The 17,198-nt window shown below is 37.2% G+C and overlaps 1 protein-coding gene across 3 annotated transcripts in view; it reads right to left on the bottom strand.

Moving 5' to 3' along the window:
- Positions 1 to 17,198, bottom strand: part of STAG2 (stromal antigen 2) — a 77,217-nt gene that overhangs the window by 33,161 nt on the left and 26,858 nt on the right. For all 3 annotated transcript variants that reach the window (XM_030967868.1, XM_030967869.1, XM_030967867.1), the window contains exons 2-7: positions 8,425 to 8,569; positions 7,747 to 7,825; positions 6,462 to 6,623; positions 3,605 to 3,701; positions 2,258 to 2,334; positions 442 to 646 (exon numbers count right to left, since the gene is read on the bottom strand). In XM_030967868.1, the coding sequence (XP_030823728.1) occupies positions 442 to 646; positions 2,258 to 2,334; positions 3,605 to 3,701; positions 6,462 to 6,623; positions 7,747 to 7,825; positions 8,425 to 8,468 (664 nt within the window). In that variant the 5' untranslated portion in view covers positions 8,469 to 8,569. The remainder of the gene's footprint in view (positions 1 to 441; positions 647 to 2,257; positions 2,335 to 3,604; positions 3,702 to 6,461; positions 6,624 to 7,746; positions 7,826 to 8,424; positions 8,570 to 17,198) is intronic.

Here is a 17,198-nt window from a genome sequence, read left to right as displayed (position 1 = left end):
ATGTAGCATAATTAAAATTTGTAGTAAAAATGGCATCCAACATAAACTACAACTTCTGTCTGACTTAACGCAGAGCATAAACAGGTTCAACTGCATTTGAGATTAAAAGACACCTACACCCTTATTTATGATCAAAGACAACCTAGTAGAATCAACTGAAAATTTTCCTTATATTTACTCTTCTACTAAAGGTAACAAAAATTAAATACCAGAGAGCTAGAATGTTTAAAAATAGTGCCGTGTTTTTAGTAACAAAAATCCAAGATAAAAAGCTGTCCCAAAGATGAAAACCGTATCACAAAATAAAACACAAGTTGATTGTTGAATATCAAGGAGTTCAAGCAGAGTAATTCTGTCCTGTGCAACACAAAACATTAAATACAAGCAATACCCAAATAAATATAATTAATAATAATAGTCATATAAATAGGATTCACTGACCTGCCAGTGTGCTAGTGTGCCGAAAGGCTCTGACTTGTGAGTCTGACAGCCCCGTGAGCAGGGAAATGACAGTGTCCATCATGTACTCATCATAGATGATGCTATACTGACATTGTCGGACGAGCACTCCAATGAACTCACAAAAACTGGATTTGAACTTTTTCCACTGGGGACCAGCCATAGTTAGTGGATAATCTCCACTATCCTATTAAAACACAGAAAAGGAAACGGGGAACTCTTTCAAACACTTTAAAAGTTATTTCATTAAATAAAGATTAAGAAGAGATACCTGCAACTTTAAAGCCAAAATCTCAGAGGCCTTAAAAATGATACATCAGAAGAATATGATTCCATAAATATGAATATACTTTGTAGCTGAGGCTTGTTATAACACAAAGACAACATTCTAACTACTAGTTCCTCTTTTTGTTTGACACAAAATAAATGGAAAAAATTATTTGCCTTACAAATCTTTGTTACACTAGAATCATCACATGAACAGTTAGGTGACAAGTTTAGAAACAATCTGGGATCATAAGGAAGTTGACAGGGAAATGCTTACATATCAGACTGAAACTTCCTGAAGTCATAAAATTACGTACTACAACACCTCAAATATAACAAATGTGTGCCCTCTCCTGATATGGGAGCCTTTACAAATAATGGTAAAATGACAGGGACAAATAAAGAATCATTCGTGTCAGTGCCACTGTGAACAGTTTCTTTAAGAGGCTGAGCAACAAAACAGATTGAAAAATAAAGAAAGTATCCATGAAAAGGGATTAGAAATCTGAGAGCTGCTCATTAGAATTCTATTACAATAAAGAGTCAGCAAGACACAGTGATAAAAAACCCATGTAGTACCAACAGTCCCAGGTGTGGCTTTAAAAATTTCATACAATATTGCCTTAGAGTAATCCAATCTATTTATGCATTGAGGTAGTTTTAAGGGACATTAAATTTCCTTTAAAGAAAAGGATATTATATTTTCTCCTCAGGTAAAGTTATTGATTTTTTTAATTATTGGAGGAGCAGTAGTGGAGAGAATTGTGTCTGTACTAGCCAAATTTGGGGAGGAGGTTTTAAAGCTACATTTACGTTCTCTGAACACAGGATGAAAGGAACACCACTCAAACCCAGGAAAATCAAAAACAAATGAAAGCCAAATGAAACAAAAAAAAAAAAAAAAAAAAAAAAAAAAAAAAAAAAAAAACCAACAAAACCAACCAACAACAACCAAAAAAAAAAACCCACCAAAAAAACTACAAAAAAAAACCAAAAGAACCCCATCACCCACCAAAACAAACCCCCAATACATCTCATTTACCCCAACACTCTGTGGAACAGAAAATGACAATTTAAAGGGAAAAAACTATAATCCCCATCAAAGGAAAAGCATTAGTCTTCAACTGGAAAATAATCAAATTTAAATCACCACAATTTGCAGATTGACGAATGCATAGAAATAAATTCAGCATCCATTTTAAGAGACAATATAAGGCCCTATATAAACAGCAAGATAGGGAGGAATCCCCCACAGTGCCACCAAAGTAGGAGTTCCCACTATTTAAAAACTGAAAGTCAATATTGATTTCTTAAACCACTAATAAAATAAGTTGCATACATGCAGAGCTTTACTTCCTATCTTTTAAGTTCAGTGAAATAAGAGTTAAACATTTTCATCCATAAAAGTCCTGTAATTTTTGTAACTCCATATTCTTGAAATAAGTATCTTGAAATAAACATGATCCAGCAAGATTAGGACAGGAACAAAGAAAATAAAAATGAATACATAACCAGCACTTTATTAAATTACCTCATCAAATTCTTCAGTCATTTTTCGGATAATTTCAGAATTCTGCATATGTCGGAACATCTCTGCTGTAACAACTCCTACAATTTAGATATTAGGTCATTAGCACTGTTAATATGAAAGCTGTAGATGGCAGATGACATACCTCCTGCTACAATGTCAAAATAACCCACTTTCACCTAACCTACTGATTAGACATGTATATTTTTAATAAATTTCACTTTTTTTCTTCTATCATTCATGTATAACAAATACTTAACACCTTTTATTTATGTGGGGCTTAGTCTTATTCTTCTTAAGCGGCATGTTCGTGTGCATGAGCACACACATCTAGAATTTACTCATTCACTCAATCAGAAGCCAAAGGTACTTGTGCCAGACCTCTGTACTAGTCAGCATTCCACCATCTGAAGTGACCTTTTGGGACTCAAGATTCTAAATCGCGCAAGACAATTTCCAACAGCTGTATTGCTACTTATTATCTTCTGCACTGTAATAAACAGAGCACTTTCATGAAATTTCTATTTGTCTTGGCCTCAAATTGTTAGACCTCCCAAAGTTTACTGCAAAAATTCATGACAAGGATCATCACAGAAATCATTAAAAGATTCTGCAGCTTTATCTTGTAACAAAAATCAAAAGGTCACTGCTCCTGAAAGTGCAGATAACCTCTGAGGAACATTGTTAGCTTTCTGGAGATTTACACGTGTTAGAGGTTTATCAGGACAGAGAAACACTTGAGCAGAACAAATTACATCCAGTCCTCCTCTATCAAGCATAGTGACACTGCAAAGCAAGTTACCTTCTCTTCAAGAGGAGGTGAGAGGTAAAAGAATGGAGGACATGAAATGAGGAAAGAAAAATCAGATAATAAAGAAAAAAAAATAGGGAAACACACCCTTACTGTAGACAGGCTACCATGATGTTGTCCATAATATCTTTTGAAACAAGCATGTCTACAAAAGCTATGAAGCAATCTTAACCATGACAAAACATAGGGACATCCAAATTAGAATTCCAAGACTGAATAACCTGAACTATTAGTGATAGGAGAGATGATTTTCTGAAATAATAGCAGGAACAAAGGAAGAGGAAGCACATGTTAAGTACCAGTACTGATTTCTATCTGCTGTAAATACAAAAGGCTTAATCAACACTTTAAAGTACAGTATAAGATTTCTAAACCTCCTGCTCCCACACTCAGAAATACCTGTTTAACTCCAAGAACCTGAAAGTGTAAACTAGCTCTGGGGATGAAGCAGTCTTACAACCTCAGTGGTATGAAAGCAAAGATTGAGAATCATGCTGTAATATTACTTCAATGGATGAGTAACCAATTCAGTATCTTACCTTTGCAGCCTGAACACTGAATAAAGAAGTTAATGAGATCAAGAAGTGCTATATCTCGGTCATGTTTGTATGACTCTATCCAGTCATCCACTACAGACTGAAAGAAAACAAATAAAAAGGCACTGCTCAGTTTTCATAAATGGAAGACATTGTTACTTAACTGCTTTCAAGTAAGTAATTCTTCTTCATCCCTTTAAGTAACTTGAACTCTCTTTTTTGATTACTACAGAACTAAATGTTTAAATGTTCTTTTACTGCTTTATGTTCTCAAGAACTCATTTTATACTACTAACATATACCAGTACAAAACTGATACTTGAACATAAAGCAAAGGAATACCATATCCTTCTACGGTAACATTTTTGGGAAGAATCCAGAAAATAATTGGGGTATTTTACAGAATCAGGTTTTTTATTTACACCCTCCCCTTGCTCTGTGAAGCCATTGATATTTCTCTGAAGATATTATTTGTGCATTCAATTCCAACAGCTACAACTCCCTATACTCTTCAAAAAATGTGTCCCTTGGATGAACTTTGCTTCATCCACATTTGCCATAACAGGATGAGCAGCACTGCCCTACACTCCATGGATATTAATTACTCTGTAGTCACTAAGCCAAAGAGGAACAAGCAAGTTTTATTAAAAGACTTTAATGTGAAGTAATTAAACCTGTGAAAATCATTTTTAGAAAACAGAATTTACATGCAATTATGTTTTAACAATCCATTTGTAGAGTACAAACCATCTACTGCCAAGGTCATAAAACACAGACACACAATTTTATTAACACAGGTACAAGAGACTCGCTGTAGTATCAAGTTTTCATGTTTGACTTTTTTAATATGTTAGTACCCTTCCCTAAATGATGGAATAATTCAGAATTTCAAAAGACAGCTGGACTATGCACCATCTCCAAGGCTTCCTGTCTGTATTCTCAGTGCTCACTCTCACAGCCAATATAGCTGTGAGGACAAATAAAACATATTGAAGAAAAATTTCTGAACAGAGATACAGCTAAATCCCTCTTCCCTGAATCTCAGATTGTTTATAGTGTGATGCACAACTGTTTTCAGCACAACAAAAAGAATGAAAAACTCAATGTGAAACCGTAATGCTCTTTCCAGTAGGAAAAGAACCTATGAACTGGACCTGAGCGGACTGACCTGAAGGGAAGAATGAAATATGGAGAAAACAAATTTGGCTTCTAAAGAAGGCCACCATGCAAGAACTGAAGAATGACAGGAATGGAACGAGTATTTCCATTAGGCAGCCTTGTGTTCAGAATCTAATCAATTTAAAGAAGTGCCAGCAAAACAGTTGTTTCTTGAAACATTTTGTCTCAGTGAATGAACCACCTCTTTTTGCCAGGGAACGGACACTAATTCACAGGATCACGGAATGGGTTAGGTCGGAAAAGACGTTTGAGGTCGTTGAGTCCAACCTATGACTTAACAGCACCTTGTCAACCAATTCAGAAGGTACAGAACAGAATTTAAAATAAAACTTAACTTAAAATTATTACCAAAAGTTAACTTAAAATTATTACCAAAATTTTCCCAGATACGCAAACACTGAGGACCATGGAGAAAACTTTGTACTCTGACTGCTGAAATGGACTTTAGTTTAAATATAATTTGAGAATTTTTTTCTTCCTAGTTTTAAAAAAAATGACCAAGATTCAGGTATCAATTTCCCAATTCAACAAAGTAATCAGACCTGGCAAAGATTCATTCTGCCCTTGGAAAGCAAAATATTTTGACTGTATATAATTTTAAACAGTTAAAAATTCATGAAGATACAATTACTGATTACTGGCTGAACAAGTTGCACACAGAGCAACAGTTAGAGAAGTATTGTTTTTCCATCTGCTTTGAAATAGAACAAAACCAATGATGGGGAAATCAGAATTTCTCTGTGCAAATACATCCAAGTAATTTGTTCTTGTTCCCAGCTGTAAACCTTGAGAACTGCACAGCAACCCAGCTTCCTGCATGTGTATTACAGGAGCTGCAAACTCCAGATTTCCAGTGCTAAAGATAGTCTTTCTTCCACACTGCCAGGAGTCACATGAGTGAGTCAGCAGCAAAGCTTCATGGCTGACAGGCTTACACTTATTACACTTTAACCCTGTCTCGACTGGGACACTCACAGCCAAGCAAACACTTTAGTTACCTACCTGAATTTTTAAAAAAACCAACAAAAACAGTGCTGTATTTCTTAATACTCTGACTTCCATCCTGTTAGTAAATGCAGTGGGGGAGTACCTAATGTAGATACTTGAAGGGGTTAAATCTACCCTAAGTTGACTTGACCAGAGTGTATTGCTACACTGTAATTGGCTGGAATTTGGGTTGGGAAATTTAAACAGGAGCCTGTAAGTTTTAGTGATTTTACTTTGAATGAGAGAAGAGAAGCAACTATTTATTTTCAGATAATCTAAGCTCTGGATGCATGTAAAAACTACAGATTGTTGTTAAGTTCTATGACAACAATAAGTCTAAGCCACATTTGTATTTAGTTACCACCACACAAGAAGGACATTAAAGTCTTGCAATCTAAAATAACCTTTCTTTGTTCAGGATACCAAAAACTTATTTTGAATTCTAGTACAAATTTATTCATTTCATATGTGATTATTCATGAATAACATTTAGAAATGAAAAATCAATTCATTCAAATTCAAACATCAACAAAGCAAAACCACTTTATTCTGATTCTTATATAAAAGTAGAAACAGCAAACTGAAGGAAAAAATTACTTTAGACTTCATTTGATTAAACTGCATGTAGAAGAAAATACTGTTATATTAAAATTGTATCTACATCCAAAAGCCAAAGAGCTATCCCAGGTCTTACCTGCATAGCACTCTTGCCCATTTTAACTACTTCAAAGAGCATCATGTTTTCCACACCATTCTGTTGGTGATGTCCATTCATCCGATTCGGACCACCAGGTTTCCCTCCTCCGTTTCCACTTTTTCCCTTCTCTGCTGGTCCTTTTTTTCCCTTTTTACAGGTCTACAATCACACATACAAGAGGTTTTATTTAATTATCATGAAGTATTAACAAAAAAGAAATCATCCATACCATGACAAATATATGCAAGGCCTTTGATTTTCAGCAACCACATTTTTAAAATGTCAGTCTGTGTGTCTCTGTGTGTGTGTGTGTATATGTATATATAAAATAAAAATTCAAAAGTTGAGAAGAGCTGATCCTGAGTGATACAAAGACCAGCAAGAACTCTACAGGTTCCTCTTTCCCTCATTTTAAATCTTTAAACAACTAAATATGCGATTAGTGATAGTGTATAATACAGATCTTTGTCATGTTTAAATTGTAAAACAGATTATACATATTTCCTTTTAAACAGCTAAGGCAATTTCCTTAACACATCACAAAGTCTCCTCTGAAATTCATTCACCTTTTGTTTTTTCATTTGACTAAGCTGGCAAGTGGGGGGTGAGGAAGAGCAGACAGGTGTGTTTGCATTTGATTTCCCAAATCAAGTATGACTTACAGACAGCAGAAAGAGCATAAAGTACAAATGACATGATCATTGTATAAAATCCATCAGCACCTCTCCACAAGCAGGTGTTCTGCACTGGTGCAGGCTCAGGGGGTGCCCAGTGAGGGTCACAGGCCAGCAGAGCAGGGAAGGAGCCACACATGGTGGCTGTGGACCCTGTGAAAGGCACATGGGGGAACAACTGTCCCAGGAAGGGAGACAAGGGCTGGGAACTGGGTTTAGACCTCCCATCCCACTACTGTAACCTCCTGTCTGCAACCTGTTAAAAAAACTCTTAACTGAATTATTGTTCTGTTTGCTTTTCAGACTAAAAGACATTGAATACATGATGAATTAAGTATAGGATGGAAAATATGCCAAGAGACTGATCAAATCAAAGCTTATCCTTTCCTCCCCTGCCTCCCTTATGCCTTCAGAGCACTAAGAAAATATCACAGGAACGAACAGTCAAGATGAAGCATTTCCATGCAAATACAAACATGAACTCTCTTCACAGAACACTTGCATTTTCAGAAAATATTCCTTCTTGCTCATTCAACTTCAAAGAAAGTGCTAAACGCTTCAATTTATAACAGTAGAAATGTTCCAGTATCCCTAAAGAGTGAACATACTTTGCCTTTGCCTTGTTTTTGGTTTTTTCCTTCAATATCTTCAAAGTCTGTATCTGAAGAGAAGTGTGTTTCAGACTCCCTGCAAGGATAAAAAGACAAACCATTCACACATTTCATCAGAAACATTCTTAAATATACTATATAAAATCACAGTATGTTCTCAGTCTAGTAAGTCAACACCAAAGGGGATGAACTGGATTCTTTTGGTCTGCTTAAAATAATCACTTTACTTCTCTATCCAAAAGTGTAATCTGTACCCAATTCTAAATCTTGGAAACTCAAATGTCAGTTTCTTAAAAATTGTGGGAAGACAAAAGGCTCAGGAAAATTATGTCAAAAACACCAAGGAACTGATGCCTGAGGGAAGCCATTTGGCTTTAACTAAAGCCTTTGGAATGACATATTTTAAATATTAAGTGACTCACCCCAGTTAAGGGCAAATATTTCAACTACTTGATTTAAAATAAATTTTTAAAATATTTTTTAAAATCTGATTTAAGCTACTGCTGAATTAATACTCAATAAAAAAATTTAAAATGCTTTTACCAACTTCTCAATAGAAAATAAAAATAGAACAGCATCCTTTATTATGTTTCCTTGTTTCCAAGAGAGAGTAAACTGTAACACAAAAAAGACAACACATTTACAAACAGAACAATAAATTTTTAAAACACTTACTGAAGGAGAGTAAAATCAGTTGGTATTTCTGGAGCTGCTATCATTTCTTTATCATCTTCTGGAACACCACTGTATTAGAAAGATATTCAAAAAGCAGTCTGAAGTACAAGCTTACTTTTCTTTCTTCCTTTGTAGCAGACAACTTCTAGAATGAAATAAATCAAAAAATACAGTCAAAATGATTCCACATATCGAAGGATAAAGAGTTGGAAACGCAGAAAATATAAATTGCACCATCCTCTGTTTCCAACCAAGCTTTTCCCTGTTTTAAAGATTTTGAGTCCTCTCATGATCCTACTACAAAGTGACTCCACAAATGCTAAAAGCATTGCAGAAAAATAATAATACAGAAATACTGTAAAAAACCCAACCAAACAAAATGTAACAATTCAAAAAGAATAAAAACCCCAAACAAACAAACAAACAAACAAAAAGCCACCAACCACCCCACATTTTCTGATTAGGATGAGCAAACTAGAATGGTTCTCATTAACACCTCTAAGTAGCAGAGCCCAGAACTGACCACACTAGGGTGATTCTAGCTCTAGTTGACCAAACCAAAACCAGACTTGATGTTGAACTTGAAGCACAATATGTGTATCCTTCAAGATATTATACATAGCAACTTTGCATCTCCAACTTGCCAACTTCCATGTATTTTTCCATAAATATAATCTCTTACAACAAGTTCTTATAACCAGCTGCTTCACAACTCCATGTCTTCCAAAGTTGATAAACCAGACTTACAACAGGTTTAACATTTGAAGCATTTGACAAGACTCTTAGGGGTATCAAGGAAGATTATAGTATCCACATAGTATAAAGGAAACCATTGGAAATGCAATTGTTTTAGCAAGAAAACTAAAGATTGTGAAATACTTGTTTTAAACTTCATTATACTACTGTTCATTATAATAAACTTAGGTTTTTCTCTTATTTTTCCTGTTATCAATGGGGAAAAAAATCTCCTGGGATACTTCAAAAGCAAGTTTTAGCCATCTGCTAAGGTTTCTGTGTCACTTGGCTCCCAAGGCTAACTTCTACACAGTGAAATTAAGAAAGTATGATGTGCAGTTAAAGACAGAATACCAAGGAGAAAAACCTTCAGAGTCAGTCTGCTGACTTTTCAGCTTTCTGGAGTGATTAGGTATTTGAGGGAAAGATTTCATTTTGGCATGCTAAGCACATGTTGCTGAAAGTCTGGTAGCTCTGCTCCAGAGACTGCATTTCAACGGAGCATGTGGCAGAGAGGCTGGACAGGTTTTCTCCTGCAAGTGCTTATTCTGAATGCTAGGGGCCACTGTAGCTTCCAGATTTAGAGAGATGACAGAAACCATAAACTCTGAACTTATTAAGTTCTCTTTCTTCACATTTCACATAACTACATTAAAGTAGAGAGCCACAGTGGAAATAAACAGTGGCAAATGCAGGGAGGTTCAAGATGATCAATCTCAAGACAGGCTGCAAATACAAAAGCATGTTCCATCCAAAACACAGCAGAAGGTAAAAAGCTTCAAGAAAAACCATGCTGCAGAATGGCAGCACCCTCTGCCACTGCATTCCTCCCTTCTCTAAAGGCACCACATGGGCACATGACCAATGCACTCCATTCACACTCACTGTAGCAACCCCTGCCCAGCCACTCACCATTGCAGGCTCTGACAATTCAGTATCACCCAATTAAAGTCCCCACTAAAATGGGCAAAATACAACTCAAGTATTTTTTCCCGAGATTCTCAAGTTAAACTGGTTCAATAGCAGATTTCCAGAGTCAAGGCACAGGAAACACAAGACTGCATAGCAACCAGCAGGGGAGGGAAGGGTAAAATTCCCTTCTTTGGTGGCAAGGTGATATTACACCACCCAGGCCATCTGTGAAATGCCCTGCTCAGAAGCTAACATATCAAAAAGCTTTACACTTTGGAATTGTTTTGTGTACTTTGTATTTTTTTATCTCTTAATATTTACTTTTTTTCCAATCAGCAACTCGAACCTGGAAAAAAGGACACACTTTAATGACTTGGTCATCAGGCCTGGCACCTGCTCAGCTGTACAGGGAGGGGGGGAAACAGAAAAAAGAAAAATGAAGAAGAAAGACAAACATCTACACAAGTTCTTTTTGAGGCATGCTTGTGATTCAGCCCCAGTGCAATGCAGAGATGCAAACTTCAAAGACCACCAGTTTCAAGTTCAACCTGTCTATCAGTGTGCTGGTATTTGATTCTTTCTAGTTTACATTTTTCAATGTTAAAAGGCAAGACATCTACTAAAGCAACAATCAGGATCCTTACAAGCAAATTGGCTCCTTATATGAAACTCAAACATACCATCCTACAAAATTTTGCAAAAATCTCAGTAAATTCTTATAATCACAGAAATTAAAGAAAAAAACCCCCAAAACTATGAAAAAGAATGGGCAAATTATTAGAGTACTTGTTCTCTACATCAAACAAGCCAAATAAATCAGAGCAAAAGCTGTCTGCCATTTACACCAACTTGAACTTCTTGTCAGAACTGTTCATCTTAGAACAGACCACAAAACAGGAGAGAAAACACAGCATGTCAGAATCACCTCCTGGAACAGAACAGACATATCAAGTTCTTGCCTGATGCTGAAGCATTAACTACTAAGACTCATTTTTTGTTTTTCTGGAAGGTAGAACAAACTTAGCCCTCATGAGTGCAAGTATATACTGGTATTCTGGAAAACAGAAGCTAGAGATGAACACCTGGCAACGGCGTACAAAGAAAGAGTGTAACAGATCTCAGGCATCAAGCTTAAATTCCAGCAATGACCAAAAATCCCCTTGCATTTGTGCTACTAGAGAATAATCTTACAAGATTTGCACACATCCAGAATGCTCAGCCAGCAGGGTCAACCCAGTCCAGTAAGCCCCCTCTGGCAGCGGCCAAGAGAAGCTGCCCAAGAACACTATTTTCTCTAGAGCAAAGTTTCCCTGAATGCCTTCCTGGCATCCAGAAATAATCTATGGATTTTGCTGGCCAGAGAGGTTGTCCCCACACTTCACAACACCTTATTTTTTCCATTAGTATTTCCAAATAGTTTTTGAACTCAATACTCAATGGAGGGTCTTCCATCCAAGAACTCCCACAGCCAAATTCCACACTACAAAAAGGCATATTCTTTGCCTTGAATTTGTTACTTTCCAACTTTATGTCATGTTCTCTTGTTCTGGTATGGGGGAAGAGTGACACTGGTCATTCCCCAAGATCCTTCATCTCATTAAACACCTTCTGGGAGTTCAAGACTACTGCCAGCCATGTCTTCTTCATGCCCACACTGGATGACTCATTCAAAGCACGTGGTTCAGGAAGTTAATAAGGAAGGATGCTTATATGAATGATTTTCCTACCAAAACTTTTTTAAATGCATCAAGTTTATATATCACAGTGAAATCTGAAAACAAAGAAGTGAAATTCTTGCAGATGTCATTCCAAACAGCGCGAGTCTACGTTATCTATTAAATGAGTTCTAATAAATTGTTTTAAGAACTCTAGGAAGTTAACTCTAAACTAAACTGTATCATAAAAATTAGCTCTTGAGTTTCTTTTTTGGCATGTTCACAGAATTCCAACTTTAATTTTCCCAAGCAGATGCTGAAATCTCTCAAGCCTGTGAAAACTTTAAAAGGCATTCAACTTTGTGAAATCATAATTAAATTATTAACTATAAAAAGAAAATGTATCCTGCTGAAGGATCACAAGGTGGAGCTCTAGCCTAAAGCTAACTGAAGAAACTCCAAAAGACAGGTCATCCAGAGGTTGACCTAGTTATTTCTCTGCAATAAACTTTATAACAGATTGCTAAAATTGCAATAATATTGTAGCACATTTCCTTTAGATTTGTATTTAAATTGTTATGACACCAGAGGATTTCTTCATCTTTTTGAAATAAAGGCACATACATGTTTGACTCCAATGACTCTTACAAAAATGCATACAGCTACTGTTGTATGAGTAGTCTCAGTATCTGGCTTTCAAAACAAGCAGAAGGATTTCAAAAAACATTCTAAGAGCAGAAATAATGTATCCCTTTATTGTACCTTGCTATTTAAAACTTTGCTAACAAAACATTACTGAACTAAAAAACCTACTGGAACAACAGGAGCAGTCCAGCAATAGTAATCATACATAATGCTTCCAACTAGATGTAGGAGTGGTTCCTACTTAAAAGAATTTGACTGTTAAAAGCAAGAGGCAAGCATGAAACACTATCAAGACTTCAAAAGCATATTCATTGAAAAACAGATTTAAACCTTAAAGGTTATTTATCCCTATTATATGAATATTTAGGTATGGTTGTGATTAACTCAAATACACTGGTCAAATGTTGACTCTGCCAAAAGTGGACAGAATTCACCAGCACAATTCACACAATAACACATATGCTGTCATCAGCAGTTGCTGAGGGCTACCTGTCCTCCCTCCCACAATTCCTGCTACATGCACAGATCTATTAATGCAATTCAGTGAGCAGCGTTTGCTCTAAGAATATACCTAATAATATATGTATACACACACACTATAAACAATCACAAAACCAGCCCCAAATGTTTGTGGTTTGTACACTTGTGTAAATGCAGTAACTCCAGTGTTACTGATCAAGCTCACTGTGAGGTTTCAGGTAGATGGGTTTTGGCTGGGGAGTATTTTCTACACAGGATGTTTATTTTGGTTGCTGCTGGATCCTTGGCATCTATCACCTGGAAGTTCTATAATGCAAATCAGTAAGACAGTTATTTTGTTGGGAAGGCAAAGGTGCAAATTTAAAAAAATGGCCACATGGCCAGGACAAAGATTTGGGTAATGCAGAATAGGCTGTTCAGAGATGTATTGATTTTTTCCTGTGTAATTCAATTAATCACATGTAAAATCAAGGAACCTCACTTAATTGAGAAAATTAGAACTTCTCAAACTATGATGCTGAAGAGTATGGCTGAAGTTCATCTCTGAATTATTTACCTATCCATGAATGAGAGATGCTGATGATTCAGGACCAATTATTCAGCAGCAACAGTTAAAATGCTAGTCAGATAAAATTTAAATAAAGGATCAGAAATACGTCCAGTATTTTCCCTCAACTATTATAGAAGAGAAAGACAACATCAGCTACATTATACCTCTCACCCCTTTTTCTGATAAACTAGAATGTGCCTAACCTTTTGTTTGATTAAAATGGTTAGTTATTCAGGGAAAAAAAAAGACAAATCTGGTTCCTCATATTCCTTTTGCTTCTATTTCTGTAAGTGGACTTGTAAGCAAGATTTTGAGCAAGTGCATGACATTCTCTACAGACCTCAAAGAGTGTGTTATTTCTACTAATAGGACACAACCTAGTATTTCAGCTGCCAACAAGCTTTGAAGCAATTCTGCAACTTGAGTAAAATACAGAAAACATACTTCAAGTGTAATTCTGTAATGTGACTACTTTAATATTAGTTATAACCATATCAGCAGTTTTGATCATATTAAGATAGTGCAATCAAGAGTAAACAAAACAATAATGCAATTAATGCCTTTATCTGTGTGGTTATTTCTGCGCTGCTTGCTTAACAAATGAGACTTGCAATTCCTTTACAGAAAGACCTGAACTAGAGACCACCAATCTACATTCTTCCTTGCTTACCAAGAGAGACATGGTCAATACCCACAGCACCAGTCCACCGTGCCAAAGCCACTGAACAGTTAACAAGCCAACAAAGAACCTAAATGACTGAATTCACACAGCTCTTATCTTTTCAGTCTCCTTCTTCATATTTTTGTTCCCTAAACTTCCAGCTGTTACACTCCCCTCCACACCACTTGGGACCATACATCCCTCCATCTTTCAAAAAATTTTAAAAAGCCATGTTATGATGGCTGTTGATTTTATGCCATCTCTACAATTTTTTCCCCTGGCCTGCTCTTTATTAATTTTTTATAACATTTGCTCCTTAGTTCATACAACAAGTCTGCTGAATAAGTGGGAAAGAGCCATCTCAGAACATGCTTTTCCAACACCATGGGCTGTTACTGCAAGCAGTAGGTTTTCCTTTCCTCTCTCTATACACACAGGAAAGTTTCTGCTCATTCTGGCACTCAGGCAAACCAGTAGCAAGCAAATTATAAAACCAAAACCATTTCCTTCCCCCAAGATTAGCCCTCCATTGGATCAACCAACTGAATCAACTCCTCCTGCAGCCACAAAAGTCACTGGATGCAGCATGGCCAGCTGAACTCTAACCTCACAACAAAGGCAGTGAGGAGCTCTGCCAGGGTCAGAGCATCACCACCAGCAGCAGAGCTCAGCTGTGACACAGGACCTCCTACACCAACATGGCAAACTGCAGGCTCTGCATGGCTCCTGCCAGGATTCCCACCCTTCTCTTGGGAGGAGCCACTGCCAAGAGCCTGCAGTTCTGCAGGGCTGAGCAGGCACCAAGGCCCCAACTGCCCAGTGGCTCCCACTCTCATACCTGCCAAGGGAGGAGCAGCCCTGCAGACCAGCACCATGCCTGGGACACACACAGCACCTGTGACAGCACCTTCTGTCTCTGAGCTCATCAGGCACCTGCCCTGTCCCACCTGTCTCCTCAAAGCTCCTCCCTACTCCTTTTCCACATGCATTTCCTCCATTTTCATTATACAGCAGACAGCACAGACACCTACAGAGCCATTCACCTCTCACCACCCCTCAGCCAGAAGGCAGCTGAGAGCATCTGAGGACCTCCAGAACCTGACAGAGCCAGCCAGGAAACAGCCAAGAACATGGAACACAGGCCCCCAGAAGTAATGCACACACTGGTCAACACAAAGCAAAATTTGTTTTCACAGATCAATGCTATGAAAGCAAAATTTTAAACAGGCTTTATTGAGGGGGAGAAGGAAGAATGAAAGAAAAAACAAATTTAAATGGCATATGAAAGAAGTCAGGCTAAAACTCAAAGTTAAAGTTGAGACTTTACCCCAATTTTAGAGGCTTGAAAAGTGAATAATATACAAGGACCTTTGTACCACCCTAGTAAATCTGCCAATCTCAACTACACCACCAAATAATCCTCTTCTCATTAGAAGTACTTTTTTGATTTTTGCTAGTTTTATTAAATATGTGGAACAACTATTACAGAAGGAAAAGAGCTTGCTACAGTGAGTGCTTCACAGTCACAGGGTTGCTCATTAAAGTACCATTAATAACATCGATATCTTTAATGAAGTTAAATGCTATTTTGAAACATAAGTACACTGTTACTGCTTGAGTCCTATGAGGTTTTTATAGTGGCAACTAGTAATTCACACTGTCCAGTAAAATGTGGTTTAAAACACTCAATACATGCATTAAAATATCTGAAAGATTATTGAACTGTACAGTAAATGCAACTATTATGTTTATTAAAGGGGAAAATACCTGTGTTATTCTCTAATGATCCTGCCCAACAATATTCCCAAAATGCACCTGAAATTCCCATGTATCTTTTAAATGGTTTGGGTTTGGATGTCTTAAAAAACGCAAAGGTAAGATAACAAAAGTAGAAGTTACACCTCATTGTGTTTGTCACATCTTTCCTTGCCAAAGAAGAGATTGCTTCCAGATGTTGTAGTCTGACTGCGTGGAAAATTAGGCTCTTAGGAAGAATAAAAGCCAAGTCAGATAACAACCAAGACTTGAAAAAAAAATAAACGGGGGAAAAAAGTGGGGGGAAAAGCCACATATGCCTACTTAAGTCAAAAAAGGAGTACTGGTTCATTTATGATACAAGGCAAGCACACCCTCCAGCTGCCTAAACGCCATAAATTTCCAAACTAAACTACAGAACAGAATACGCCTCTTCATATACTGATTTTTCAAAAATGTACTTTGCACGTCCCTGCAAAATCTTTGCTCTTGTAAAAGCGAGGGATGAAGACAGGCACAGTCCACAGCAAGCAGGTAAGCTGCTCCACAGCAAATCCTTGAGCAGAATTAGCATTTTTCAAATGTACAGCCAACAGCAAGGAATTACTTCAGTACACAGGGTGGAAGCAGGGTTTTCCAACTGACAAGGCATCCCCCCATCTAGCAAATTCTGGTTTTTGTTCTGCCACTGATCAATGTGAGCCTGCAAGCTGCCTCACTTAGTGGAGTCTCACTGCTTTCCCTCCTACCATATAGATTTTCCTCTTTAAAAAGTCCAGGTGTTTGTGCGCAAAACTTTGGGCATTTTTAAGAACAACTGTGTTTGATTACAAATTCTGGAGGAGGGACTATACAAGAGCACACTGCAACAGCTTCAGCTGCTATTCTAAGATACAGTTGGTATTAGATGGCTGAAATAAGGGAAAACCCTATAAAATAAAACTACTGAAGAGTGGGAAGTAAAATCTCTCAAGCACATCTCTCAGTCTGCTTGTATCAGCCCAGGTCACAGCACACTTGGGATAGTCCTTTGCAGAGCCCCCTGCACTCCCCTGCATGTTGATCCCAAGCCTTCCAAGATCAGAAGGCAAAAAGAGACCAACTCTGTTGTATGTTTGGCCAGCTCAGATTCACCAGTTTATTAGCTGAAGCTTCCCACCATTCAAAATGTTTGAACTGGCTCCAGACAGTAACTAAAAGATACTAAATTCACCACAGAAATAAATAGAAAAGAATATAGACACAAGCCAAATGGTGTTAGTCTTACCTGGACCTTTGATTTTAAAACAACAACAACAACAAATTTTAAAATGGTGGGGAGGATACTTCATTCACTATAATCCTGCTGTCTTCTGCCCAACCAGCCCAGCTTTTTTTTTCT

The sequence above is a fragment of the Camarhynchus parvulus genome, chromosome 4A, assembly GCF_901933205.1.
Source record: "Camarhynchus parvulus chromosome 4A, STF_HiC, whole genome shotgun sequence".
Lineage (NCBI taxonomy): Eukaryota > Metazoa > Chordata > Aves > Passeriformes > Thraupidae > Camarhynchus > Camarhynchus parvulus.
Note: the sequence above shows the minus strand (reverse complement) of the source record. Positions and strands in the feature narration are given on the sequence as shown.